The sequence below is a fragment of the Durio zibethinus genome, chromosome 10 (assembly GCF_047325235.1).
Source record: "Durio zibethinus cultivar Kanyao isolate XHJ-2024 chromosome 10, ASM4732523v1, whole genome shotgun sequence".
Lineage (NCBI taxonomy): Eukaryota > Viridiplantae > Streptophyta > Magnoliopsida > Malvales > Malvaceae > Durio > Durio zibethinus.
In genome coordinates this window covers 27,687,519-27,714,883 of record NC_143171.1, presented here as the reverse complement: position 1 = coordinate 27,714,883, position 27,365 = coordinate 27,687,519, and the positions used below count along the sequence as shown (strand labels likewise).

The following is a 27,365-nucleotide window of genomic DNA, read 5'->3' as shown; positions in this document are numbered from 1 at the left end:
ATTCTATGTTTTATACTAATCCTCATCAAGTCAATAAGATAACAGCACTCTAAAACATCATTGAAGAAACTTGTAATGAAGTTTTAGTTATCCACTAGAGGAGAACTGGAGATGTTTACTCCATTGAAGAATTCCACTTCAACTCGAGCATTTGATAGTAACAAGAAGAGTTTAATCAGACAATATAAATAATCTTAACAATCATGACATTCATATAATTCAATTCCAGTTTCGGATCAGAATAAATGGGTTCCCCACTTTCCGCTAGTCACCTTATGTCCTTGAATCAAAAGGCAAGGACAAATAACCAGAAAGTCAATGTCCCAAGTCTCATAGACTATTTTTGCATCGTCACCCTCCCATGATCTGTCTGCCTCATCATTCTTTTAAGTTGTAACAGTCTTCTTCACCACTGCCCTGCAGTCTGTATTACATCCCAGCTCATCATATTCGAGAATTTCTTAGTGTCTGATTCCCAATGTTGCAAATTTAGTCACTAAACACATCCTCTGCTTCCTTGGCGATCTTTTTGCTGTCAGCATCAACATTTCTCTTAAAACCGACACTATTGCTGCCTCTAGCATTCCTATCAAGCTTCCCCTCTGCTGTATTAGACATCTCAAGTTCAGCATGATCTTCGAAAGAATAGTCACTCTCATAATATTGCACCCTATTTTTCTTATTTCTCTTTGTCGAATAAAATCCATCCTCTTCATCACTGCTGCTCCTGAAATTTTGACTAGGATTTGACACTGTGAAATCATGATCTTCCTCAGCATCAGATTCTTGCATTGCATTGTCGAGGTCACTCAACATACTTTCCAACTCAGAATCTTCTTCTGCCACCGGTTGTCTATATCTACCTGCAGAGTTTCTCCTGAAACCCGCAGTCTTGTTCCACCTTCCAGTCTTGTCTTGCTTTCCCTTTTCCATGCTAGATCTCTTGAACTCAAAAACTTCATCAGAATCATCACCATCACCATCATCATCATCATCATCACTATCAGCCTCACTCAAATGACCAGCATTACGAGGATCCAATTCAGTACGACCCTCAAAATTATCTTCATATTCATCCTCACTATCAGCAGTCTTCTTGTTTCCACATGTATCTTTCCAAAACCTAGACCCCCTAACCTCATTGTCAGAGTAATTGTTTCTAAGGTTATCTGATCTCCCATAGCTTCCTCCAAACTCTTGTCTATTCCAGTATCTAATTCTCCCAATCTCTTCTTTCTCTTCTTCTTCCCCTTCAGCCCATTCTCGATCAGCTGCATCCTCAATCTCAGCTATGAATCTGTCTAGCTCCTCCTGGTCGCTTTCAGCAGGAGCTTCTGCATGTGCCAAAGTAGTCTTAGGTTCTGCTACAGGTGAATTGTCATCGTGAAAGACATATGGGCTGCCTGCCTTCTCATCAATTGCATTGAAGAATGTTGAGGCGACTCTCTGAATACTGGCCATTGCAAGTGGATCCTCAGGGTTAATACCTTTTCGCCTAAGTTCCTGCTCTATCTTCTTTATGTTTAGCTTCTGAGCTTCAAGAGCTTGTTCAAATCTGGCCTTGAATAATGCCTGCATTTATGAAGACAATGACTCAAAACAATTTAAACACTTTCTGACATATGGAAAGCCTAAGCCAGATACAATGTTGATGCAAACAAATGTACATTCTGTGGCAAGGAACGTAATAAACTTACTTACCTTCCTTTTGGTAAGAGTATTGATGGGAATCAGATTTTTCGGTTGGCGATAGTTTCTTCCACGGAACATGATAATCGTTTTTACATTATGAATATTAATGACAATTCCACCACTCAGTCTCGCAAGCATTGTTGCCATTTCCCTGATCTTTTCTTTGGGGAAGTTATCACAACAAACTTGCACGGTCTCATGAAATTTCCAGTGGAGATGCATATTTTGGACAACTCCACCAAAAACGCCACGGACTCCAACGGGAACATAATTTTTGTTTCTGAATCCAATCTTTTTAAATGCCTGAAGCTGCTCAGTAGTCAGCAGCTCAGGATCATGCACAGAAGGTGGCAGCTCTGGTAGCTCATACTTCTTGAGCTTTTGTAATAGTAGTGCCACTTTCTTCTTAGCCTGCATTATTTATAAGAATACATAAATTGCAAATATAGAGGCACCATCCTAACAATCCTCTAACAACAATAAAATTACTATACCGGAGAAAAATATCAGGGAGAACACTCAAAGTCTCAGTCTGAATGATTGTTTGACCTCGAAAGGGAGTTTAACATTATCGATTCCTTTAAATTAAGTAAGATATGCTACAGGCATGCATCAAATTAAAAAATAAAGAAACAAAAAGCAAGAAATAGTTCATAGTCACTTATTAATGGCACAATAACATACTCTTTTGAGGTTGTAAATAAGCCTCTCCTCATCAGTCATAAGCTTCTTCTTAATTTTCTTTGCTCTCCGGATTTCCCTAGCCGTTTTACCAGACTCTTTCTGCATTCGTCTTTCCACCTTGCTTCGCATACTCCTCCCTCTTGATGTTGACATCATCCGACACCATCCATTGAAGGGATTACTAAAAGAAGGAAATGATGCAAAATCATCTTCAAAACAACCACCTAATTGTATCACATTGCTTGAGGCTAGTGTTGGCGTAGCATCCTTAAACGCTACAACATACCTGAATTTTAATTAAAACAAAAAAAAAAGTAAATAAATAGAAGAATAAAGCATAACCACCCCAAACCCAATCACAAAACTTTGGCTAAATTCAGGGGAAAACCAGATAAATCTCACTTTTTTCCCTATAAAACTTAAAAAAAAAAAAAAAGAAATTGTTAAAGTCCATCTAGAATCAAACTAAATCATACAAATAAAACCTAAAATAATAAGGAAAAAAAATCAAAAGCTCCATTCGAAAGAGAAGGACACTGAAACTGGAACAACAAAGCTGTAACAGATTAAAAGTTCCATTGATGGGCAGTAATAAAACAACAAGATAAACAATACCCAGAGTTTAAATTTGTCTTATTTATTCTTATTTGATATGAAACAGATAAAATTTGTACCTGTGAGGATTTGATTGGAGCAGAGAAGACAGAGTCTTCAAGCAATGTTTTTGAAGATTCCTAGCTGCAAACATTTAATCTATTAGTAAAGATCACTCCTTTTTCTTCCCTATGAAATCAGTTCTTTAATTTCATTGTCTCTTTGCTTGGTTTTGCCGAAATGGAGAGGCTTTGACGAAGGGTTTCCACTTTTCAGGGTTTTGGGTTTTGGAGGTTTATTATTATTATTATTATTAATTTATGCTTAGAGAGGTTTTCACTCTGCTTTTTTCTTGTTACTCCCAACTTTAAAAAAAGAAAATTAAGTAAAATTATTTATTTATCTTTCTTAATTCAATTTCAAAGTTGATTATGCATTTTTATATATTCTGTAAATTATATAATTTATCATATTTTCATATTTAGTAAATTTAAAAAAATTACATTTAAGTTTGAAAAAAAATGAAAATATCAATTTTTAAAAAATTTAAAAGTAGAAGGGATGTTAAAAAAAGTAATTAAATAATTTTATTTAAAAATGAATTAAAAAAAGTGTGAAGAGAAAAAAAAAAAAAGAATGTCTAATTTATTGATATAACTCAATAGTTAAATATAATTTCGATAATACTTTTATATGATCTCGTTTCGATTTATTAACTAATAATTGATTAGCTTAAGCTTAATTTATTATTATAATTACTCATTCAATTAATTTAAAATTCAAATTTCAATATTTATAATTATTTTTTTATCTTGAAAATACTGTTTCCTTCTTATTAATAATAATAATAATAATAATAATAATTTGACTTTGATTCTATCTATTATGGTTGAGTAATTATTTTTGGTGAAAATTTCAGGGGTAAATAAGTTGCAAAGGTTAATAATTTCTCTTTGATTCATTGATTCATTGTTTCTTGGTGATTATTACTAGTATTAATTTTTTGTGTTGGACATCAATGTTCTAAGGTGGATAATTTTTCTTCATTTGAAAAAAAAATGATGATTTTGTTCTTAATCTAAAAAGAAACCTTTGGAAAGGCAGAGCTTAAATAAAAAAAATAGATTGTGTAAACCTTAGATAATGTTCGGTTTTAGAAAATAGAATTTTTTTTTCCTGAAAAATAAAAAATATGAGTCAAAATGTGTAAGATAATTGAAAATGAAAATAAATTTTTAAAAAACAAAAATAAAAATAAATTGAAATATGAAAAAAAAAAAAATTTTCAATTGTGAAAATAAAAGATGCACATTATTTTTTTTTTTATGTTTTGCAAGTTATCGTATTTGAATACTTTTTAATGTCATTAATTAATAAATATATATTATATTTATAATTAGATGATATTAGTAGTAATATCATTGAATAATTTATTTATTTTCTTATTTTTGTATTTTAGAAAATAATTTTTATTTTCGTTTACTAAATACGTTTTTTAGAAAAAAATAAAAAATAAGAATTATTTTCTAAAAAATGAAAATAAAAAATAACAATAAAAAATATTTTCTCAAACCAAACCGAAACTTAAAATTTCACACAGAAATAGGAGTTCAGATTACATAAACATCAATGGTAAAGCCTAATGACATGGTTACATGTTTTAGTTGCACAAATGCAACACCAAATACTTGTGTTTCTTACATGAAATGGGGCATCAGATTAGGCCAAACGTTATTGCAAAAGACTGTATGTTGGTTCCATGGAAGTAACAGATGCATCTTTCTTGATAACATGGCCTTCAAGTTTATCATGTACTCAACCAACAGCTCTTATTCAGAAACCAGGCAGTTTTAGCTTCATGGATGGTATGCTAACCTACAACACAAGCGTCCGAGTCATGACTGATCGTAGGAGCAGTCTGGCAGCCAACACCTTCAAGAGCCTAAAACAGCCTTGAAGAACAAACCGAGAAAGAACAAACTTTCTATGCCTCTGAATGCAAAACAATTGTCTAGCACTAAGGCCCTAAGAAATGCATGACAAGGAAACTGCTTCCTTGAGACAGTGGAGGAGCTCAAAACTTGGACTTTGTCCTTGGGGAGCTTCAGCTTCATAATAGTTCTTCATAGCCGGTCTAACCATGAAAGAATGCTTTCCTGAGAGCCAAATTGTAGATCCTGCATCAAATTGATACGAGAATTTGAGATTTTATGATAATTATATGATGATATTTTGAGAGACAAACAAATTGATGGAGGGCGAGAGTTGAAGCTTACAGCTAGTGGTACATCAGGTGGAGTATCAAACTCTAAGTTCTCAAGCTCAGAAATTCCACAAGATGCATCATTATTTCCCGTCATCTCAATTGCACCATGAACACAGCCAGTATATGAGACTGAATTCTTTAGCAGGGAAGATGAATCCAAAAGCTCATTGCATAGCAAAGAATTATCCAAGCAATTGAAGTCAGAATTTTCAGCAGCCTGAGATTCCCCTGCCAGCCATGCTGGATAGTCCGAATCATCCTCACATTGAACAGATTGCAGAGGTAGATGAGATCCTTCTGCAGCAAATTTTGGTTCCTAATCCATGGAAGTGAACTTCAGTGAGGACTAAATGCACCAAAGAATCCTAGAAACTCAATGTTTAAGTGACAGAATTTTTTGTTTTCAATTTATAAATAGCAAACTAAATTAATTTCATATCTCCATCGAAATGTATGAGTTTAATATTTCATCATGCATCTTTGTTTTTTTAGTTCATATAAATACTACAAGACAACACAAAATGCCAACAATTTGTTTCATCCTAGTGAAGATTAACAAGTTCATTTTATAGTTCAAATCCACACTCATTTATATGGCCATCAAAAGCTGAATATCCTCAATAGTTATGTGAAGGCAAATGAATTAACACATGACAATAAATAAACAAAAGATATGGTACCTGGTGCATGTTTTCATCAACATCATCATTTATCACTGATTTCCGTGGCCGAGGAGGATCAGGAGTAATTGTTTTAGGGGTCCTTGGACTAGTCCGACTTGTCAAGTTATCCGGTTCTTCAATCATTGGGCTGTCATCATTCTTCTCAGTTTGTTTTTGCTGTTGATAGAAAATTTTGGAAACCACATATTCCCCTTCATGCTCTTCTTCTTCAGCCCCTAGATGGTACTGATGCATCGCCCAATTTGACTTTTCTGGTTTGCACCCTTTTGAACTTTTGTAGAGAACCATAATCTTCTTCCAACCCTTTTGGACACCATTGTCCATGACAGGTTTGGTCTTTCCTGTCTTATGCCAGCGAACATTTTCCTCATTTGTGTTATGTTGATTCTGGATTTTGCGGCGCTTTCGCTGACCAGTAGCATAAGCATTAATTGTTCGATGAAAGAAGTGGATGCTGCCTCCATCCTTCTTTGCACCTGCACAAAATGAGATGATGAAGTGATCATGATCAAAGTTGGGCACTATCATAGGCTTACCTCCATTATCTATAATTTCATTTAAACCAAATCAAGCTGCAACATGAATTTCCATTATTCTAAACACTAAATTACCCAAGATTAGCCATGACTAGCATCTCATGATCTTACTAAAATAAAACAGATTAGCAATTCTGTTTTGAACATGATGAGGTTACTCTTCATATAACCAATATGCTCATTTGGTAAATTGAATTCATCCTACAGATGACAGCAATGTAAAACAAAAATATTGAATCCAGAAACACACTTACCTGGAAGATTTTCAGGATGAGTGTAGCAAATTCCCTGATCCCCCTCAAGCGTCGGGATAAACTCATCGATTAACAGATGTGGTTTTGGGTTTCCAACACCACATTTAGCTGCTAAATGCTCTAAAAGCTCTGCATCAGACGGATCAAACTTTACACCAGCTGGAAGGCCAGGCCACTGAGGAAAAACCTACAAAAAAAAAACCAGTTCCAAAGTTATTACTAAGGGCAGTCACATAAGTGCAAGAAATCTACAAGGAACGATACATATACATGCCAAAAATCAATGCTGCTAAGGTAAAATCGATGAAACATTGAAGTTCAAACTTACATCACTATTATCAATACGATGATGGCAGTTAGGACATTCACGATTAGCCCCATAGTCAATGATTTGAATGGATGAAGAACAGGAGGCATTTTTTACTTTCTTTGCAATTGCTCTACCATCAATAAGCCAGCTCCTGCAACAATGGTTCATGAATGAAAATTAAAAAAGATGCCATTAAAAATAAAACCAACTTAAATATCTTGCTGAATCTGCTTATAGGCTTTGAATAAAGTAATCCAAAAACAATGCACACATTGGGAGAAGTCCACGGAAATAAATCATGGGAGTTTCATTCAAGTCACCAAATATCCTATGCCTATGTAAATTTAGCTTAAGTAAAAGTTTCTTTTCAACTGAAGTTTGAAGATTTTCCAATAAAAAATTTTTGTGCAGCGATAGAGCTCCCTAAAAGGATGATAATCCTCACATAGCATGAAGAAACTCAAGCTCTCAATGGCTCTCTAATTCTCCACATAGTCAAATTCGGGGGAAAAGAAGAGAAAAACCAGCAGTCAATGACTATCAAAGTCTCCTTATAGCCAAACTCAAGGGAGAAGAAGAGAAAAACCAGGAATGGTGTGTATCAGGAAGGGGAAAAAAATGGAAAACCAACCTCATTTATGGCAAGTTTTGATGTAAGTTACAAACCCAATTACCCAAAATACCATTCCTTCAGACTTTCAGTTCCTAAATTAGGTAAATTTCCTCAAAAAGAAACTCTATAAAACCAAAAAAATTATTCTCTTTGTGCATGGGATTTTCACGTTAACCCCAAATATTTGTAAATTCAACATTAAAACTCCAAAAAATGTCACCTTTATCCAAGAACATTATACCATTCCTTCAGTTCCCCCCCTTCCCCCCAAAAGTAGAAACTTTATTTGGAAAAAATAAAAAATTTCTCTTTTGTAAATGGGATTTTGAAGTTAAATTCCATAAATTTATCAAAAAAAAATCCAATCTAAAATCGGTTAACTCCCACCTTCCCAACAAGAAAAACCCAGAAACCAAAACCAACCCATATCAAAAAGAAATGAAGAGAAAAAAGGAGATTGCTTTAATCTCATCATCAAAACTACTTGATCAGGCTTTTCTTAATTCATTGTTTTGACCTTACCTCGCCATGAGCATGAAGAAGAAGAAGAAGAAGAAGAAGATAGAATAGAAGAGAGTGTCAGCGAAGCTTTAAAGCTCTCTTCCTTTTCCTTCCTTTGCCTTTTCTACACCATGCTAAGATAAGTGAACTCGAGAGAGAGAGAGAGAGAGTGAGCGGGAAACGTTGCTTAGGGACCGATATAAGAGGTTCGTGAACCAAACCTCAGCTTCGGATACGTCATTGTGGGTCCCACAGTTGACGAAACCTGGACACGAAGCTGAGTCTCCTGTCTGAAGACTGTTTTTAGGCAGCTTCGAGGACCGAGTTCCATGGCATTTTTGGTAATTAACTAAAATTTCCTACTTGGTTTCCAAGCAAGACACTGGGAAGAACGTTGTTGATGGCCTGATGGGTGGATTTTTCAACTTTCAAATGCCCTTTAACCAAATATAAAATATTTTTTTATTAGTAAATTTTTTGTTGAAATTCTTCTGTAGCTGACGCGGTTTAGTGACAACGGAAGAATCTTATGATGAGCAGTAATTACATGATTATTAATGCCTTGATAAATAATGTTCAGACAAGATTCTTATGTCATCAATGCTTGAATTTATGAAGTGACAATTTTGTATCATATCCTTAAATTTAATTAAATTAAACGCTACTTTGGAATACAAAAAATTTTAAATTTATTTTTATTACATATTTTATATCACATAGATTCCTATTTAATTGCATAATTAATTAAATTAAATCTTCAATTTTAAATTTTTAACTTTTGATAGTGAACTGATATTTTTCATGGAATAAATGGACAGTATAAGAGAATACAATTACATTTTTATATATATATATATATATATTTTAAAAAGTTTACATATATTTTTTTAAATTATTTATTTGTGCTTGACGATATATATATATTTATATCATAAAAAATATTAAAATTTATGTATTTATATTATATTTTATATAAAAATTACTTATTATAATTTATATCACCATAAAAATATAAAATATATATTTTTAATTTTATTAAACTTATATATTATTATTATTAAAATTTTAAACTGCATCATATTTACATATATTTTTGTATTATATACGAATGTGCCGTGGTTTTAAACTTTCGTATTTTTTCGTATCAAAAAAAAATAGAGGAAAGGATTCTTGGTGAAGATCTGATAGGAAATAGATAAAAAGTTGATGGTTGAATCTAACAAAGAAGTCGTTGTAGTATAGTGGTGAGTATTCCCGCCTGTCACGCGGGTGACCCGGGTTCGATCCCCGGCAGCGGCGATCATTTTGCTTTAGTCTTCTTTTTTTGGGCCAGAAAACGCTACTCAAAGCGTAGGAACAATCGCTGCTAAAAAGACTTGGGCTTTTCTAATTTGGATTGTGATTTTGTGCCCAGAGTAAGCCCATAAAATGATTGGAACGAGGCTCATCCCAGCCCAAATTGTCGAAAGAATCTGAGTTTGTTGATAACCCGTGATCCACAATGAAGATGAATGACAATCACACCTCCCTTCTGCTCCAAAGTCCTCAATTTCTATCAAAGATCATCATGTTATAGTTAGACCTAATGTTTTGTATATTCATATCATATTTTATACAATAATTTCATATTATAATTTATGCTTATGCAAAAATATACAATATATTTATTTTGTTAAACTCATATATAATTGTTATTAAAATTTTAAATCGTATCACTTTCTTATCTTTTATTTATATCGTGTTCGTAGCATATCACTTATTCTGTTTGGATTCAGCATATGTAAAGCCACACTGATTCAATGAAATTAATCTCCTGGTGGATGGCAAAAGCCATGCCAAATTTTCCAACATTCCTTGACCAACATGCTCATGCAAATTCTAGAGAAGAAAACAGGAGCAAAGGCATTTGGATGCACCTTATTTACATTGATATTTCCATCACAGCAACCCCTACCCCCCCCACAAGGTTCTTGATCCATCTTTAGTTAGGGCACATGCTAATAAAATTAATGTAAAGCAGTATGCAAAGTTAACAGATACATCAGATAGCAGACAGCTTTCTGTCATATAACTGAACTAAACTAATCTGATGAGATTTGACAACTTTTTTTTGTTACCAAGATTGTATTCTGTCTAATATCTGGGACTAATTACCTTATTGAACTCTCCTAAAGATTAATCTGTGATACCGTCAATGTGAAATTGTGCCTTTGAGGGATCAGCAGCACTGGTCAAAGCAGAAGAAGAAACCTCTTGGCCTGTCATCTCTAGCAGCCATCAATGAACTTGTGCCAGGAGACTCTGGTGGCAATACAGCATTCTCAGAAGTTGTTCTCTTAGGAGGCATCATCACAGGCTCTGGTGGTGAAATGGTTGAGAGATAGTGTAATAGCATCTGTATGATTTGGCTGAAATTGGGCCGAGCATTTGGATCCTCTTGCCAACATGATGTCACAATTGATGCCAAATCTTCTGGAAGGTCCTCAGCACTTGGCCTAACATTCTGAAACAACATTGGTAAAACTTAGACCATGATGCCTATATCAGAATTCCCTAATTGCATTCAAAGAAACATAATGGTACATGAGTTTATTCATGGTGAAAATAGATTTTTTACAGGTTTCAAGATGCATGCTTCTGTGACATTTTCAGGAACTGGATTGTTTTGTCAAAAAGTAAACGAGAAACCGGATTGTGACTGTAGGTACGAGTAAAGAGCCTCCTTTCTGATACTCTTTTGAATCACATTCGTTAGAATTACTAGAGTCTGACCGATAGCCTCATGATTCAAATGTATTACAGAAGGTAGAACTATCAATACAACAGTGGTCATAGGTCATTTCTCATCCATAATGTAGTAGTCTTAGTGTGTCTTTCACAGCACATAGAATCCAACAAAAATGGCAGGAGGGTGATTTGAAGATATTTGAAAATTTTAGCATCAAGCAAGCTTTTCAAAGGCAGGCTGACAAGCACATACTCAAGAAATCATCCCATCTTATGTATCACTAAAAAACAAGGTTACACATCATTACCTTAAAAGCAGCTGCATATGCCGCTTGTAAATTTGACATGCCTTCGAAAGGCAACTTGTTATGGATAAGTTCCCACAACACAATAGCAAAGCTATACGCATCCACCTTATGATTGTAATGCTTTTTCTCTCCATGCCTTAATGTGACCGTGCTATAAAGCTGTTAGTATATGTAAAGGGGTCAGCATCTCAAACATAAAAAAACACAAAATTTATGGTAAAAGAATCGATTTTACATTCCGAATAATTCAGTAGATTACCTCTGGAGCCATCCAACGATATGTCCCCGTTTCAGCAGTCATCATTTCTGTTAATGACTCTTCCCTGGCTAAACCAAAATCAGCTAGTTTAACTGTTTTATGATCTTCAGTCAAGATCAAGTTCTCTGCAATAATGAAGAATTTATCAGGATCATGCAAACCTATAAGAAATGATAGAGCAACATTGCATGAAGTCCACTTAATAATAGAGCAATATAGCTTAATCTAGGCTTTTTAATTCATGTTGCCATCCAATTACGCAAGGAATCCTTAAATAATTGATGGAAAAGTCAAGAGAAATAGCCCAATAAAAGCATGGCTGAATAGAACTATGATATTAATAGCAATTGTAACCGGATTATGTAAAACCCCAACTGCCATACCCCGAAGGTTAAGCCATCTTCTAATATGGTAATATCAGATGTCAAATAACCAGCGCACCAATAGTTACAGGTACAAGCTCATCAATAGATTTTTTGGTCAGTGCCTTGGTATTCAAGTCACACAATTGTCAAAGAAAAACCCTTTTACTTTTTTGTTGGAAGGTAGGTAAACTATGGCTGTCAAATTGTCCGTTAGTAGGCAGAAAGTTTGAATAATTATCGGTTGTCCCAAGAGCACACCATCATTTGCAGTTTAAAAAATATGGAACACAGAAGCAAGAATGGTTCACCAGAAGTAAACTCATTATGTTGGATAACAAGCTTCATCATTTCAAACAACGGAAAGCAAAGAGATAACAAACCGTGCAGCATGCTATTGGTTGTCATGGATTTCATTGTTCCTTTTCATTAATCAGATCTTAGAGTAATACTAAGGGGAAAAAAAGCCATAAGGGCAGAAACTCAAAATATTACAGATATACCAATACAAAATGCAGTTATACATGGAAATTGCTAACCTTTTCAAAGAATGCTACTTAACAAGACTTATAAGCACACCAAGAAAATTATAGTCATACCAGGTTTCAGGTCCCTATGAATGATCCCATGGGAGTGTAAGCATTCCATTGCACGAGCAATATCAAGTGCAAACCCAAAAGCTACACGCATGTCCAAGCACTTAGGCCGCATATTGAGAAGGTATTTACGCAACGTCCCACCTAGTAGGAGCTCGGTTACTATCACCATGACAGGCTCCTTGCAAGCTCCAATAAACTGGAAACAAATAAGAACTCTGCTAAGATATGAGCAAATACCAACTTGATATAACGTAAAACTTCCTGATTCGCAGATATTCATGGACAATATAAACTATAGCAAGAAAGAACATAAATTCAGCAAACAGAATCAATTGCATATATTATGATTCAACAACCTTCACTAGATTTTTGTGTTGAACTCTGGATAACATAGCAACTTCCCTTGCAAACCTTCCTTCTCTCCTTGCAATCTCTTCAGGGGTTTCCCCTCTTCGCACAACTTTAATAGCAACATTCTGATTCTTGTATCTAAATATATCCCATGGATTAAAATACATTAGCTAACTGTTAGATAATAATCAAATTTATCCATCCTATAAAATACTATACACCTACTCAAATTATCAATAAAATTTACAGCAAAATAATTTAAAAGGGATGGGATTCATTTAAAAACCTAAGCTTTTTGTTCTTCTCAATTGATCAGGGTCAAACTGAAATGCCAACAAACCTAGAAAAGTTGAGTTTAGTCCACAAAAGAAATACTAAATTGAATTAATTAGAATCCAAAGAAAATTGACTTACTTTCCCTCATATACTTTAGCATGAGCTCCTTCTCCAATTTTAGGACCAACAAAAAGCTGCTGAGGATCAATCAACCACTTAGCATCTAAATTGAACTCTTGAGTTGAGAAAAATCCATTTCCAGATCCCATGTTTTGAAACCACCCTTTTTTAAAGCAAGAAATGAACAACTACCATCTATTGACCAAACAAAAAGAAACCCTTTTGAAAATCCCACATTTTAAGTAAGCTAAAAAAGCTTAAGAAACCAAACCTTTCATAGCTGAAAAGAAAAGAAAGAAGTTACAAAGGACAAGCCTTTGCCTACATTAAAGTACTACCCAAAGTCCTTGATTTGTATTGCTCTCCCAGTTTTAAAACAATAAACCCATCCCAAAAATCACGGATTACAGATCCAAAAAACCATCAAGAACTACCCTTTAAAGGGAGGCAAAGAATAAAACCCCACATGTGTTTTGCAGACACCCCCCCACCCAAAAAAATTAAATAAAAATAAAAAATGTATACATAAACACAGAGAGATAAAAGAAAATAGAAAAGACCCTTCAGCCAAGCAGCAAGCTCTGACACAACGAAGACAAAGAAAAACAAAAAATAAAAAAAATTGTGGGAAAGTGAGCTGAGTAAGCAAAGAAAAGGTTGAATTATATGAAGAGGATGGAAAGGAAGAGTTAACGGGAGGATTGGGAAGAGAGTGGATAGTGAAATGTTGGATGGGATGTGTTTACCGGCTCTTGAGAAAGAGAGAGAGAGATCATTTAATAGTAGGAAGACAGGAAGAGTTGTCTTTGTTTTGTAATTGGAAATGAAATGAAACTATGAAAGCTGTTTTTTTTCCTTTGGTTTTGTTGTGTGTTTCCTTGGTGAATCTTTGTCAGAAACAACAGTGAAATCATGAAAGCAGTTTTTTTTTTTTTTTCTTCTCTTTTTTTTTTTAAGAAGAAAAAGGGCATTTTGTATTTGATCACGAACCCAACATGAAAAAAATATAATGAATTTGAGAAAAATTTTCACTATGACTATAGATTATGAGATTGTTAATACAATGAGAAAAAAGATTAAATAATTGCTGATGAATGACTAATATAATTGTTAATGTGATAATAATTGATCATGAATTATAGATTACTCATGGATTCTATTTTTTATTTTTTATTTATTTTTAACTATCAATTTTATTTATTTAATTTATCTAAAGAAGATATTACATATTTAAATTTGTTTACTTTGCATGCATAACCTCATATCATATTAAAAAAAAAAAACAAGTTTTTTATGAATTGAATTTTGTTCCATGTTGGTAACATGAATTAATTTAAAATTTCAATGAAATTTTTTTTTTTAGATTTTATTTTATTCTTAAAATTTTTTTATCTTATTATTTATCTAATTGAAAAATATTATATATTTTTTTTGAATTTATATTTTTTAAATATTAATTTTAATAGCATGTCAATTGTTTAAATGTTCGATAAACTAAAATTTTATATTATTAATTTTAATAGAAAAATCTAAATAAATAAACATTTAATATTTAAAAAAAAAAAGAATACGAGGTATTATAATATTATTGCACTAGTATATCTATCTATAACAATATATTAAATGTAAGTTTTTTATTATTTTTTAAAAGCCTTTACTATATATAAATCAACATTTAATTAGTATCTACTTCATTTATTTTTTAAAACAATAAAAAAGTTTTTTTATTTTTGTATTTTGAAGATTTATTATTATTATTTTTCAAAGTATTTATAAAAAAAAAAGATATTTTCACAAATTCTAAGTGAATTCATGACCTACCATATTTAAATTAATATTTTTTTAACTTTGAATGAAGTCATAATTTTATGGGTAATAATATTAATGAGTAACCAAAAATTTTGTCTAATCAAAAATTTTTTTAAAACTTTTCATTTAAAAAATTAATAAAAATAATAAATTTATTATAAAAATTCCAACTAAAATCAACCTTAATATATTTACCATCTTTTTCGGTGATTAATTAAGCATTAATTAGTAACATAATGCAATTGACTTTTTTAAAATAATCTCTCACCGACATCTAGAGTTTTGATCAGTCAACCAATAATCAGCTGCCACGTCCGTCTTTAATTGATACTTTTTTCCTTGACTTGCCTAATTTACCCTAAATCGTCGACGTGTCAAACTCCCGTTTGCTTGAGTGATATCCGGTTAACTTTTTTTTCTCATTTTCATATTTGGAGGCCGACCTCAAGATTGAATTTGGTTGCATGCAACAAAGCCAAATTTATTAAGATTTTTTTTTTTATGAATAATATCATAAATTAAAAAAAAAGTCAACTATATTTTATTTTTATTTTTACTTAATTTTAATATCCTAATTTCATATCCCTATCATTATTTCTGGTAAGGAATATCAAATATAAACATTCTAATGCATAAATTACCAAAAATAATGTAGATAAAATTTTCTTTTGTTTTTCTTTTTGAAAAATGTCTACTAGTATTAAGCTGATATTTAAAAAAAAAAAGTGTAATTAATACAATAATTTTTTATTGAATTTTGGTACAAATAGTGCACTAAATGCAATATTTTTTAAAATTAGTAATTAAATAATTCTTAATCAATGCTTAAAGATACACAATCAATGAATATCAAAGAAAAATATAAATCTCACCTTTAAATTTATGATAAAAGTGTTAAAAAAATCCCTAAATTAAAATTTAATAATTATTTAAATTTTTATATATTTTTGACAATCAATTAAACTCTCAAATATCTGTTTTCATAAATTAAGCTCTTATTAAAAAAAATTAACTATTTTTGTCCAATCAATGATTTAATTCAATAAAAATAAATATATATGGGTTCAATAGGGTAAAAATAAATATTTAAATATTTAATTAATTTGCAATAGAAGATTTAGGATTTAATTAATTATAATAAAATATCAAAAACTTAAATAATTATTAAATTTTTATTTGAAAGCTTTTTTATCCTTATGCCTAAATTTATCTATTAATTATAAGCTATGTCCTTAATTAAGAGCTCAAAATTTGGGTAGGGAATTTTTTTTATTGAATTGGAAAAGTCCTTAATTAAGTTGAATTTTGATGAGAAAATCTTTTTAATTTATATTTTGGATTTAATATTAAAGTAATAGGATTGACAAATCAATTATCAAAGAGGATTTCTAGCTAAGAAAAAGTGAGGCATTTATATTATTGGTCAAAGGGTGTAATTAATATATTTGGAAAATAATATTTACCTTTTTTTGACTCCAATATTTCACCTAATCTTAGCTTACATAAAAGAGAAGTCATTGGAAGACATGACTTTAATTGGAAGCTTCCATTTAAATTGAAAAGGACAACTACCCAACCAATTAACTTAAATCAAATCATTTTTAGAAAATAATTTTTATAATTTTTTATTTATATTTGATAAAAATTAATTAATTAACAAAATAACAACTAAGCTTGATGAGTTTAGTTTGGCTTTTAACATCTAAAAGTTTTACTATTTTATATTTTGAAATTATTTTTATGATTTTTTAAGTTTTTTTAACATTAAAAATCATAAAACTTTAATTTTATAAAAAATTTAAAATTTAATATTAAATAAATTAAAATTAAAATTTAATTTTTAAACTCTATAAAAATTAATACATGATAAATAATATGAGACAAAGTGAGTAATTAAAAATTAGAGCTAATATTATTTGACTAGGTCAAACTATTTTTGTTTTTATTTTGTTTTCCACACAATGGGCTTAAAAAAACTATGTCGGTGGGCTGAATAAAGGGTTGATGGCGCCCACTTAAATTATATAAAAGTGGTTCCGAATCAATTTTGGATTGTGCAAAGCCAGTACATATTTAATAATTAGTGTGTTAGCCATGGACTTTTGAAGCCTTTTGTCCTTTGTTAATTTCTCTCATATATATATAAAAAAAAGAGAGGAAGGAATTCAATGAAGAAGACGACGAAAAGTCACAAAAAAAAGTATTGTTTTGCTTGTGAATTTGACGGACTTTTGGCAATGAAACTTGTGAAAAGGTGGCTAAAATTTTAGCCTTTCAATTTTGACTTCAAAATTTAGACATGAATTCATCTAAGTATTTATATATGGTCAAATTAGATTAATGATTTATATATTTATATAATATAAAATATTAAAATTAATATATTTATATTATTTTTATATAAAAATTACGTTTTATAATTTATATCAATATAAAAATATAAAAAATATATTTTTTTATTTTATTAAACTAATATATAGTTATTTTTAAAATGTTAACTTTTATTAATTTTATATTTTATTTTTATATTATATTTATGTTATATTATCTTATCATATTGTAAATTATTATGTCTAAAAAAAATTATCGTATCATTTCTTACATCATTTAATTTATTTTAATTTAATTATTTAATTATTTGAAAACTTAAAACTATAAAAATGGGTTAAAAATGATAAAATTTGTATCTCAAATATATTGGATGTTATTTTTTAAATATGATTATATGAATCAACTAAATTAAATTTTATTATATTATTCAATAAGCAAAATTTGTACTTGTCTACCCTTCCTTTCTATAAAACCATGCACTAAAAATAAGATTATTAAGGAAGTTACTATGTCTCACTCTTGGGAGTTTTGTATAAATTTAATATCCAAAAAAGAATTAAAAAAATTATTTTACAAATTGAAGAGACTTGTCCAAGCCAATGATCTAAAAAGAAATATAAGTATAGATAAAGTGTTGGGTTATTCATGTGATGGAAGTGTTTGCAGGTATTGGGATCTATAGGATAAGTAGGGCAGGCAATGGCTTCTTGCACCTGCCATTGTTTCTCACATGTTTCATGAAGCTTTTCTTTATTTTATTTATTCTTCACAATTTATGTTAAAAAAAAAAAACTACACATATATTTATCATGTTAATCTTGTCCATTGTTTATATTTTTATCTTGTGAAAAGTTAATTTCTCGTAAATTCATTAAATCCAATGCAAATAAATCTGTTTAAATCGACTCGAAAACAAGTTTATTAAGCGAAGGCTAAGAATAAAAAATAAAAACTTGTGTTCTGCTTTGGTTTGAGAACCATACTTTGGAACTCTGTTCTGCCCCTGTTTTGGCATGTTGTATTACTATTTTCAGCATTGATGCCAACACATAAATATTTAATTATCATTAAAAAAAAACCCTAATATAAGAGAGAAAAAGAGTAGTGGTCCAATTAGGGGTAAAAAGGGACAAAATTTTCAATAAATTATTTTTGAAGATCTTCATTTTTATTCAATTATATTTGTTTATTAAATTTAGTAAACGATCTTGAATTATATTTTTAATTTATTTATTAAATAAATTGAATATAAATAAAAGTTTGATTCGTTTATATTCATAAATAAATTCGTTTATTGTTTATTTATTATTTGTTTATAATAATACTAATAAAATTATTTTTTTATTTTTTATTTTAATCTTATTTTAAAATTTATTTATATTTATTTGAATTTATTTATATTCGTTTAGTTATGATTTGTTTATTATTTATAAACATATTTGTTTATATATATATATATATTTGTAAACATTAAATAAATATGTTCACGATCGAACTTATTTAACTTAATTAAACTGAACATGAATTAAACATGAATAATTTATTATTTAAGTGAACGAACACAAATTAATAGAGCAATTTTTTTACGGAACATGAACCTAACTCAAACACCTTTAAAATTAAATGAACAAATCATAAATATACATTCATTCATTCATGTTCAACTCCCCTAGGTCTACTGTCCTTAACAAAATTCAAATAGATGGACATCAGACACAGTTCATAACAAAAACTGATTCGCCATTATCAAATTTTACCACAATATATTGCGAACAATTATCGAAATGTCGCCTAATCGTACATTATTGGATCTCGGATCGACTACGAACGTGATTTATCATACTAAATAATGTGCATTTTAATCTCAACGACGCTTGTATATGCAAGGCTTCAGCTCTGGCCATTTGATTTCGCTCTCTTTTGAGCTTTGCTTCTCCTACAAAGGAACATGTAAACAGATAATAATGAGCAATGGAGCATGAAACTGCATAATTCCTGCATGCATGTCAGTGAGATTTAGTAGACAAAAGAGAAATTTTCTCGACGAAGGTTACAGACCTTTTTCCTGAATTATAATAAAACGAACATCTTATTTGAGAAACCCTGCGCGTAATGGGAGCGAGTTAGCGAAGGGTAAGGGGTTGCATTGATGTAAATAAAAGAACATTATAACCTTCAATGCTGAGGTAAATCCCATCTCACAAACAGATTTGGAAACCTATTTGAGTTGGCTCCTCGATTATTTGGATCAAATCTGCTCTTTACCTCTGCTATCAAAAGCCAACCCGCTACAAAGTACCAAAGTAAGTTAGCTCGTTAACCAAAAACTCATAAAAAAGGGGGGTAAGAACAAGTATTAAACAATACTTAAGCCCAGCAAACCTTGACTTAAGAACTCTATTATGCTTCCTGAAGGTAACTAGCATAGTTAGTTCCCATCAATGAAAGGCAAAAGACAGCAACATCTACTGAGGAAGGATCAAGTGGTGTCTGCCAGCAAAACTCAAACGCAATTGATTACTACTTTGAAAGCATACAACCCCTCCCGTTCTTTTACCTTCTTTCATGCGAAAGTTGACCAACTTCTTGGTCAATTGTTTTTGCTCACCATCCAAGTGCTAAGAATTTGCGAGCACTTGGAAGCCGCTTGGAAGGTGGCTTATGCTGTTGAAAGCCTAGCTCATCCTAGCATGGCATATCTGTATTCCCTGATAATGATCATTCCTATTCGATGTCATGAATAGGTCCGCCTGTCAACCATTTCTATATGCGAGATGGAGGGCTGCTTTGGTTTGGAGCTCTACGCAATTGATTACTACTTTGAAAGCATACAACCCCCTGTGCACTTGTACATTCGTGCATGTGCACACATGTAGAGAGGCAGCGATTCTCAAAATTTTCTCTCTGATCCATATATCAGTATGCAATCTTGTAGAAAATGAAACAAAAAACTTTACCATTGGCTAGTTGTTTTCTCATTCTTTTTAAAAGGTAATTAAACTCAGCATTTGCTATTAAACACCATCTTACCATAACAGTTTAAAATTTGGCAACTGATAGTAGCTCACAATAGTTTGCCTTGATAGGCTTTGTAACTGACTGCAGTACGCAGTATACCTACAGACGAATCAAAATTATGTATTCGCTGGGTGATGACCTGCGGGATTCATAACAACCATTATATAAGAAGCTCATAAGAGGGATGAAGAAGGGGTGTACTTTTGACATATCACAAGCAATTACTAAAGGATCATTTGAGACAAGATCAAAAGGGAAAACCTGATTCTTCACATTTTTTGCAAGTCGTGCATCCCCTGAAACACAATTGAGCAGGATGAAACTGACAGAACAGCCAAAAGAAGATACAACGGATCATGTTAAACACTTATCAAGAATATGAGTTCAACAAGTTATCATTGCAAACCAAAATGGAAAATCCAGCTAAGCTAATTCTCACCACAGCCAAAATCAGCGACAATTAAAGAAGAACTATGATCCTTCAGCCATTTTATTATTATATTGGCAGGCTGCTCAGGCCAATGTGACATTTGCTCCTGATATCCTGTATGGAACTGGCCAAGTGAGTGAATAAGTCCAAAGGCAGCTTCAATGTAAGACTAAACCACCTAAATAATCCCACTTCAGAACATTGGTTAGTTCTTCCATTCATCAAAAACAAATGGCAACTAAAGGAAACCGGAGACAATTTAGAGACATTAACACGTTTACATAAGAATAATAATTCAACATCATTAGGCTATGTACAGGACATAACAAAAATTCGAATGTAAACATCCTACTTGAAGATATCACCACTGAGCTATGAGCTGTCTAAAATGTTTGGAATCTAAGGATTCAACTTTCAAGTTTAGATGCAAATTATTACCACATGAAAACATAACAAGGCTGTTAAACTCAGGGAATGGATAGAAAATTAGACAGAAGCTAAATCAAAGAAAAGTTATAATTTTAAACCTTGCCATATCAGACAATTGGTCTTCTTTGAAATAGTGCAGTGTTTCTTTACATCTAAGAAAGCAAAAGAAAAGAAGCTGACTTTGCATTACCAAGTAACCAAGCTAAAATTTCAACTACAAAAATAACAAAAAAACAAGATAAAGCAGTGCCCATACGTAAACTAAAACCAAGAAGCAAAATTTCTCTCTTTCTCTCCTTTTCCATTTAGCAAAAGCAATAAGTAACTAAGGTTCAAGCAAAAGAGAAGTAAAAAGAGAGACTATTCGTGCCAGTGTAGAGCTTTTCATTGATCATCCTAAAATGCCCACCAGCCAACCTTGCTCTCATCTGCATATTCAAACTAATCCCATAAAAAAGAATCTAATTTTACATACATTTATCTATAAGTAAATACATACAGAGAGTAACCTTGTCAAGAAAACTGGAGGAATTGGAAGAAGAAGAGGAAGACTGACAATGGGAATGGTTTTTTTAGTTGATGGGTGTTTTTGTGATGTTTTGTTGAGTGTTTTGATTGCAAAGATTCTTGGGTTTTTTGAGGTTTGTTGTGTCTTGCCCTTTTCCTCTTTCTGCTTTGTCCCTCTTTCTTCATGTCTGGTTTCGTCCTCCGCGTTCGACAGCTTCCAAAACCCTTTGATACATTTGTTTCGGTTGAAGGATTTTCCAGAAGAAATGGGCTGTTTTGTGCCATTCTTGGAACATGGGTTTAATTTTAGAAAGAATAAAGTTGGGTTGGCCTGGTTCTTATTTTGGCTAGTTTTTGAAGCTAAAATTTCAAAGACAAAGCTCATCCAAGAAGCAGAACGATTAAGGTCATGGAGCTAGTGGCGGGAAAAAAGATGTGATTGAGTCTTAAAAAGTTCGAGATCAACCCAAAATTCATTATTTGCAATTTAGTTCGAGTTTAATTGAATTTAAATTTAATTAAGTTATTTAAAATCATTTAATTAAATTTGTTTAATAAAAATAAATTCAATACTTATATTTAATTTCAAACTCAATTATGTATTTAAATTTAAACTTAAAGTAATATATATAAAGATAAATTAATAAAATTTTAATTAAAATAAAAAATATATATTAAAATTTAAAAATTTGATTAAACTTATAAATTATTCAAATCGAATACTAAAATGTTCAAATTTGATTCAATTGATAAGTTAAACTATTTAAATTTAAGTTTAATAATGATCGAATTAAATTAAAATTTTATTCGAATTAAATTTGAATAATTTATTAATATTAATGTATTATTTACGTCCGAAATTTATAATCTTTTTACAAACAGAAAGCATAATAAAAAAGATAGATATATCATATATTGGCAACTACTACTTATTACATTCAGAAGGATTAATCATTCAATAGGATTCTAAACACCAAAACGATAATACAAAAACAAGTTCATCTATATTTTACAGCAGCAAATAGGACCAACGTCAGTGAAAACCATAGAGAACCTTCCGAGGATCCAACTGTCCACTGCAATAACTAGAGGACACTGTGGAGATCTCTTGCCTCCCCTTCCATTCTTCGAATGGTTTCAACATGATTGGAGTTTCAATGGCAGCAGAATCTACGCATAACATGGATTGGTAATCCTCATCCCCTAAATCTGGCAGAGCCTTTGCCTTTTTGTCCCATGGATTCCATACAACTGCAGACCAAGTGATTTGAACACTTTAATTTAGAACGATCACACGACAACTAAGTAATTTGAGAATGGCGTAGAAAGCAACCTGCGTCTGGCATCCCATCCTTCCACAGTTCGAAGGTTCTCTTCTTCTCATGGTCTATGATGGCGATCTTTGTTGGGGTGCTCAAATATACTCTTTCAAACTAAAGCAGAACAAAGATTTGATATCACGAAGAGAGAAATTTGATCAGCAACCACAACTAGTTCATGTTCACTAGAACCTGAAACTAGTAAATTTGGTTCATGCAGTGTAAATTTATCAACTAGAAAAGGGCAAACCCCGGTGTACAAGGCTCCCGCTTTGCGAGGGATGGGGGAGGGTTCATAGTACGCAGCCTTCCCTCTGCATTTTTGCTGAGAAGCTGTCTCCACTAGAAACAATGAAAAAAAAGAGGCAAGAACAAGTACCTCGCCATCGAAAGTAATTGCATCAGCTTGTTCTGTGAACCTTTCTCTGTTAATCAAATTGTCAAAGTAATCAAGTGTCTCCAAGCCCTCCACTCGCACTTCACTGCAAATTTAACAGAGTTTTTCAACCCCTCTAAGCAAATTTAAATTGATGAGGGAATTTCAACAGTAAAAAGGCTTCCAGATAGCTTCTGAATTCATGACCACACCTGATGTCTGATACAGACAAGTAGTTGCAGAGGGCGAACATGAAAGAGAAGGCCTTGTTATCAGTATTCCTCACACGAGGGATCAAAGTCAGCTTGCCAGCACTGAGAGTTACACGAAGACGCAATTCGAAGCTGCGAAAATTGCAGGGCAGCGAGAGATTCATCAGTGCATACGTGAAGTTGATCTTCCAGGTTTAGTCTCAAAGTGAAAACAACACAGGATTGACAAGCATACCAACGTGGCCAGATCTTTAGATCCTCGTCTGTAGACTTTAATACTATATCCACAGATGACTGGTTGTTGGCTGGAGGCAAAGGTGAAGGGTCACTGTCCACCATCCACATTCGGTTCCTGGCAAATCCATGTTGCTCCAGTGAACCAAGATTCCCAAACTGCAACAAGAAGCCATCACATTTAGAACACTTGACCTCGGACTACCACACTAGCTTAAGGTTCTTCCAAATTCCATAGGAGATAGGACTAACCTGAGGAAAGCAGACCGGTATACCTCCCCTGATGGGCTTTGGTGGCTTCCAATTTGCCTACAGAACACAGAAAAAAAATACATATATAAAGGAAGACTTTACAGGCATCGGAAACCCAAAAATCATAGAATAAAGAAGAATTGCTTTACCTTGCTACTCATGAAAAGCAGCTCTTTCCTTCGTTCGTTCTTCCAAGAAACAACTTGCCCTCCATAGAGTAGCACCTGAAACTCTTTAATGTCAATTTGAGGCACCCCTTATGCACTATTCTGATAGAAATAACCAGTAGAAAAGGACAGGGAAAATTCGAAATGTTATCAACAAGAAATCTAGCCTTTTTTGTCGAGTATATGAAATTTGCAATAGAAAGCACAGGCTGTGATACTTCAGCCCGAAAACAAGACATTATCATTAACATTCAAAGGCCATTTTTTTTCACTACAAATAGTTGAAATAATTGTTCTGATGATTTTACTATTACTAACAGACTATCGTAGCCAAACAATAAACCAACCCACATAGAAAAATATACAAAAAAAGGCTAAAAATACAGGAAAAAAAATGAAGAAAAAGAAGATAAACAAACCTCAGCAGATGAACCATTTGGTTCGGTGAGTATAATTCTGGGCAATCCCTCAGCATCATGAACTATATTCGGTGGCATAGCTTTTGGCTTTAACTTGGCCCTTATGCTGCTTACAAGCGGATTCACTTTCCCTTTCCTCCACTCCAGCTACACATACAAAAAACCAACCGAAACAATTCTTTTCAAAGAAGAAAAAAAAAATCAGTAAAACAAACACACAAACATACAAGAAAAGCAGGAAATTTTCACATCGAGATTTCATATTTGAATAAACATAGCAAGCTAACATAACAAACCCACATTAAAAAACAAACGAAGGGTAAGCAAAGCTTACTTTTACAGGTGATAAGAAATATTAATGAATAGAAAAAGAAATGGAAGAATTTGTTAGTATTATCGGTTTCGAGTATGAGGAACAACTTTCACCAACTCCGAGTTCGTGAAAAAGTCTATGATATATGCAAGTTAGGGGAAAAGATGGGAGTTTTGGTGAAGTGAAGGATATCCAATGACAACCAACAAACAACTGTTTCAAATGCTTTTTGTCATTGGATGCTCTGTTCTGCTCTTTCCCTTTCTGTCTCTTTCATTATACAAATGATCTTCTGTGTTTTGTCTTAAGATTTTCTTCTTACAACTTAGTTTCACTTTCCCATATCAAGCCCTTCCTACAACTTATAATCAGCATAGTTCATTTTTATATCATTATACTGATCAAATAATTATATTATTTCAAAGGAAAAAAATTAAAAATTATTACTAGCACTATGAACTCATGGATTTATTATATGTATTACAAGTAATTTTATAAATTTTCATTAGTGTATGATAGTAAATTTTGATTATAAAATCAAAATATTAAGTAAAATATTAGTTAATTAATCGATTCATAATTCAATTGATACTCAAAATTTTAGAGATATATGTAAAGTTTTTGTTAGGATTTAAAAGGATAATTTAAATATTTACATTTAAAAATTGATTAAAAAATTTGAAAAAAAAATTTCAATGATAATTAATGATTAATGAATCTAGATTAAATTTTTAATTCTGTTGAATCAAAAAGAGATTTGGATTATAATTTTATTGTTTTAAAATCAATTGTTGAAATTAGAAGAATTAACAATACACATAATTAACTTGTTTTTTTAATTCAATTTTGGTTAAATTTTATCCCTATTTTTCATTTACATGAAGTGATTGCTTTTTTTTCTTTGAATATTAATCCCTGTTGGAAGATCATATCATAATTATTATAAAAAAGTTATTTTTTAATTGTAAACGTGGCACAAATCAGAAGTACTTAACAATTGAAGATGAGGAATATTACCGCAGAGGATCATAGCCATTGAAGTTGACGCATTAAGCTTGTCTCAAAATTAAGTGAATTTTTTTTTAAGGAAAACTTTAAAATCAGCGGTTCTTATTAATTTATTGAACTGTCAATTTATGTCTTTTTTTTTTTTTTTTTCTCTCAAAAATTTTCTGTGATGGGAAAACATTGAGTCCATTTCACTCACAGCCCAATGAAAATGTCCCAATTTGCGAATTTTCCCTTCCCTCATACTTTTTTTATCGCCTCCCAAAAATAGGATTTACATTTAACAATTAGAAAATTTCACTTTTGGAGGGTTCATATTTTTTTAAAATTTTTTAATAAAATATTCAAAATTTTACATTTATTTATCAAGTTCAAAATATCTAATGGACCGACCCAGTCAACTCTTGATTTGGAGTCACACAAAAGATTCTGTGATGATATGATTTGATTACAACGTTTATTTATTTATTTTGGTATTATTTTCATTTATATAACATTTTAAAGGAAGAAATTCCATGTTTTCATGAGGTACCAAAAGGGAACCTCAAAAAATTTTACACTTCTTATATTTGTAATAATTTTTAATAAATAATTTAATTTAAATTTTTACATATTAAAAATAAAAAATATAATTATTGAAAACTAGATTTTGATATTGTTTTAAAAAAAAAACAATAGTTAATGTCAAATCGACTGACCAATTTAGGCTGGAGCGTATAAGAAATGGATTAACTATTATATTTATTTTTTAACACGTGTTTTATTAGCAAGCAAGATGAATGATTAATAGGTTTATACATTCAAATATAAATATTAAAAATATTAAAAAATTATTCATTTCAAGATTCAAATTCAAAAGTTCTAAGATGATATATTATTCTAAAAGTTAGGTTAATAAAAAAAATTAACTATTATATTTAAATTCTAACAATTAAGTAAAATTTGAATTGCTTAATAAATTATTTAATAACAAATATTAAATACTTTTATTTTCACAATTAAATTATCATACGTCAATCAATTAATTAAAAATTAAAACTAGACTATGAACTAAGAATTAATGGTCAAACCATAATATATATTTTATGTAAATTTGTTAATTCATGTTATCTTATCATATATTCATATCATATTTTATATAAAAATTATATATAATAATTTATATAGATACAAAAATAATTTTTTTTTAATTTTATTAAATATATATAATTTTTAGTAAAATTTTAAATTTTAAATTATATTTTTATATTTTTTATTCATATTATTTTTATGAGCATCACTATATTTTATTTTACACTATCATATTCAAATTTATATCAACCCTAACTTGAATTTTTTTTTTTCTCTTTGTGGTGAGACTTATCTTATGCATGGAAAAGCATACAAAAAGAAGAGAATTACAACAC

At 31.2% G+C, this 27,365-nt stretch overlaps 5 protein-coding genes and 1 non-coding gene across 11 annotated transcripts; 1 reads left to right on the top strand and 5 right to left on the bottom strand.

Moving 5' to 3' along the window:
• Positions 1-97: 97 nt before the first annotated feature.
• On the bottom strand, positions 98-3,291 carry LOC111293016 (CRM-domain containing factor CFM9, mitochondrial-like). 2 transcript variants are annotated; one of them, XM_022885697.2, is made up of 4 exons: positions 3,051-3,291; positions 2,377-2,662; positions 1,702-2,103; positions 98-1,572 (listed from the first exon to the last, which is right to left on the bottom strand). In XM_022885697.2, exons 1-4 carry the CDS (start codon positions 3,122-3,124, stop codon positions 490-492), a joined length of 1,845 nt encoding a protein of 614 aa, XP_022741432.2. In that variant the 5' UTR covers positions 3,125-3,291; the 3' UTR covers positions 98-489. The 2 variants fall into 2 exon arrangements, with proteins under 2 accessions (XP_022741432.2, XP_022741433.2); XM_022885698.2 differs by having other exon boundaries at positions 2,377-2,557; positions 3,051-3,285.
• A 1,226-nt stretch (positions 3,292-4,517) lies between these two features.
• Positions 4,518-8,284, bottom strand: LOC111293143 (SUPPRESSOR OF GAMMA RESPONSE 1-like). The gene is made up of 6 exons (XM_022885908.2): positions 8,155-8,284; positions 7,038-7,170; positions 6,710-6,896; positions 5,917-6,395; positions 5,247-5,552; positions 4,518-5,147 (listed from the first exon to the last, which is right to left on the bottom strand). The coding sequence occupies exons 1-6, from the start codon at positions 8,166-8,168 to the stop codon at positions 5,094-5,096; spliced, it is 1,173 nt and encodes a 390-aa protein (XP_022741643.2). The 5' UTR covers positions 8,169-8,284; the 3' UTR covers positions 4,518-5,093.
• A 1,076-nt stretch (positions 8,285-9,360) lies between these two features.
• Positions 9,361-9,432, top strand: TRNAD-GUC (transfer RNA aspartic acid (anticodon GUC)). The gene has a single exon. It is a non-coding gene; the product is annotated as a tRNA-Asp (tRNA).
• A 493-nt stretch (positions 9,433-9,925) lies between these two features.
• On the bottom strand, positions 9,926-14,005 carry LOC111292842 (serine/threonine-protein kinase STY13-like). Its single transcript, XM_022885442.2, has 6 exons — positions 13,154-14,005; positions 12,745-12,877; positions 12,389-12,584; positions 11,428-11,552; positions 11,169-11,327; positions 9,926-10,636 (listed from the first exon to the last, which is right to left on the bottom strand). The coding sequence occupies exons 1-6, from the start codon at positions 13,282-13,284 to the stop codon at positions 10,352-10,354; spliced, it is 1,029 nt and encodes a 342-aa protein (XP_022741177.1). The 5' UTR covers positions 13,285-14,005; the 3' UTR covers positions 9,926-10,351.
• Positions 14,006-18,874: 4,869 nt separating this feature from the next.
• On the bottom strand, positions 18,875-22,167 carry LOC111292557 (ribosomal RNA-processing protein 8-like). 4 transcript variants are annotated; one of them, XR_016345917.1, is made up of 8 exons: positions 21,662-22,139; positions 21,251-21,580; positions 20,733-20,837; positions 20,555-20,615; positions 19,658-20,432; positions 19,449-19,563; positions 19,334-19,378; positions 18,875-19,211 (listed from the first exon to the last, which is right to left on the bottom strand). XR_016345917.1 is itself a non-coding variant. In XM_089767095.1 (8 exons), exons 3-4 carry the CDS (start codon positions 20,821-20,823, stop codon positions 20,393-20,395), a joined length of 288 nt encoding a protein of 95 aa, XP_089623221.1. In that variant the 5' UTR covers positions 20,824-20,837; positions 21,251-21,580; positions 21,662-22,167; the 3' UTR covers positions 18,875-19,211; positions 19,334-19,378; positions 19,449-19,563; positions 19,658-20,203; positions 20,306-20,392. The 4 variants fall into 4 exon arrangements, 2 of the variants coding, with proteins under 2 accessions (XP_089623221.1, XP_089623220.1); XM_089767095.1 differs by having other exon boundaries at positions 19,658-20,203; positions 20,306-20,589; positions 21,662-22,167; XR_016345916.1 differs by having other exon boundaries at positions 19,658-20,615; positions 21,662-22,140.
• Positions 22,168-22,547: 380 nt separating this feature from the next.
• Positions 22,548-25,310, bottom strand: LOC111292144 (aldose 1-epimerase family protein). Of its 2 annotated transcripts, none has more exons than XM_022884377.2 (9): positions 24,973-25,310; positions 24,639-24,785; positions 24,202-24,276; positions 24,053-24,109; positions 23,802-23,959; positions 23,567-23,698; positions 23,358-23,460; positions 22,993-23,092; positions 22,548-22,910 (listed from the first exon to the last, which is right to left on the bottom strand). In XM_022884377.2, the coding sequence occupies exons 2-9, from the start codon at positions 24,714-24,716 to the stop codon at positions 22,693-22,695; spliced, it is 921 nt and encodes a 306-aa protein (XP_022740112.1). In that variant the 5' UTR covers positions 24,717-24,785; positions 24,973-25,310; the 3' UTR covers positions 22,548-22,692. The 2 variants fall into 2 exon arrangements, with proteins under 2 accessions (XP_022740112.1, XP_089623219.1); XM_089767093.1 differs by having other exon boundaries at positions 24,639-24,816; positions 24,973-25,144.
• Positions 25,311-27,365: the final 2,055 nt, after the last annotated feature.

Bases quoted from the DNA above. Each gene is read 5' to 3' on its own strand.
- LOC111293143 (XM_022885908.2), bottom strand. The intron at 6,897-7,037 runs GTAAGTTTGAAC...TTTTTTTTGTAG, and splicing joins ATCGTATTGATAATAGTGAT to GTTTTTCCTCAGTGGCCTGG. The intron at 5,148-5,246 runs GTAAGCTTCAAC...AATTTGATGCAG, and splicing joins CACCTGATGTACCACTAGCT to GATCTACAATTTGGCTCTCA.
- LOC111293016 (XM_022885697.2), bottom strand. From the start codon at position 3,124: ATGTTTGCAGCTAGGAATCTTCAAAAACATTGCTTGAAGACTCTGTCT. The intron at 2,104-2,376 runs GTATGTTATTGT...TAAATAATGCAG, and splicing joins TTATTTACAACCTCAAAAGA to GCTAAGAAGAAAGTGGCACT. The intron at 1,573-1,701 runs GTAAGTAAGTTT...TCATAAATGCAG, and splicing joins ATACTCTTACCAAAAGGAAG to GCATTATTCAAGGCCAGATT.
- LOC111292144 (XM_022884377.2), bottom strand. From the start codon at position 24,716: ATGCCACCGAATATAGTTCATGATGCTGAGGGATTGCCCAGAATTATA. The intron at 23,093-23,357 runs GTACTTGTTCTT...GTTCTGCTTTAG, and splicing joins CAATTACTTTCGATGGCGAG to TTTGAAAGAGTATATTTGAG. The intron at 22,911-22,992 runs GTTGCTTTCTAC...CTTGGTCTGCAG, and splicing joins GGATGGGATGCCAGACGCAG to TTGTATGGAATCCATGGGAC.
- LOC111292842 (XM_022885442.2), bottom strand. From the start codon at position 13,284: ATGGGATCTGGAAATGGATTTTTCTCAACTCAAGAGTTCAATTTAGAT. The intron at 12,878-13,153 runs GTAAGTCAATTT...GGATATATTTAG, and splicing joins GCTAAAGTATATGAGGGAAA to ATACAAGAATCAGAATGTTG. The intron at 11,553-12,388 runs GTATGACTATAA...TCATTATTGCAG, and splicing joins TCATAGGGACCTGAAACCTG to AGAACTTGATCTTGACTGAA.
- LOC111292557 (XM_089767095.1), bottom strand. From the start codon at position 20,823: ATGTCACATTGGCCTGAGCAGCCTGCCAATATAATAATAAAATGGCTG. The intron at 20,590-20,732 runs GTGAGAATTAGC...ATTGTGTTTCAG, and splicing joins TGTCGCTGATTTTGGCTGTG to GGGATGCACGACTTGCAAAA.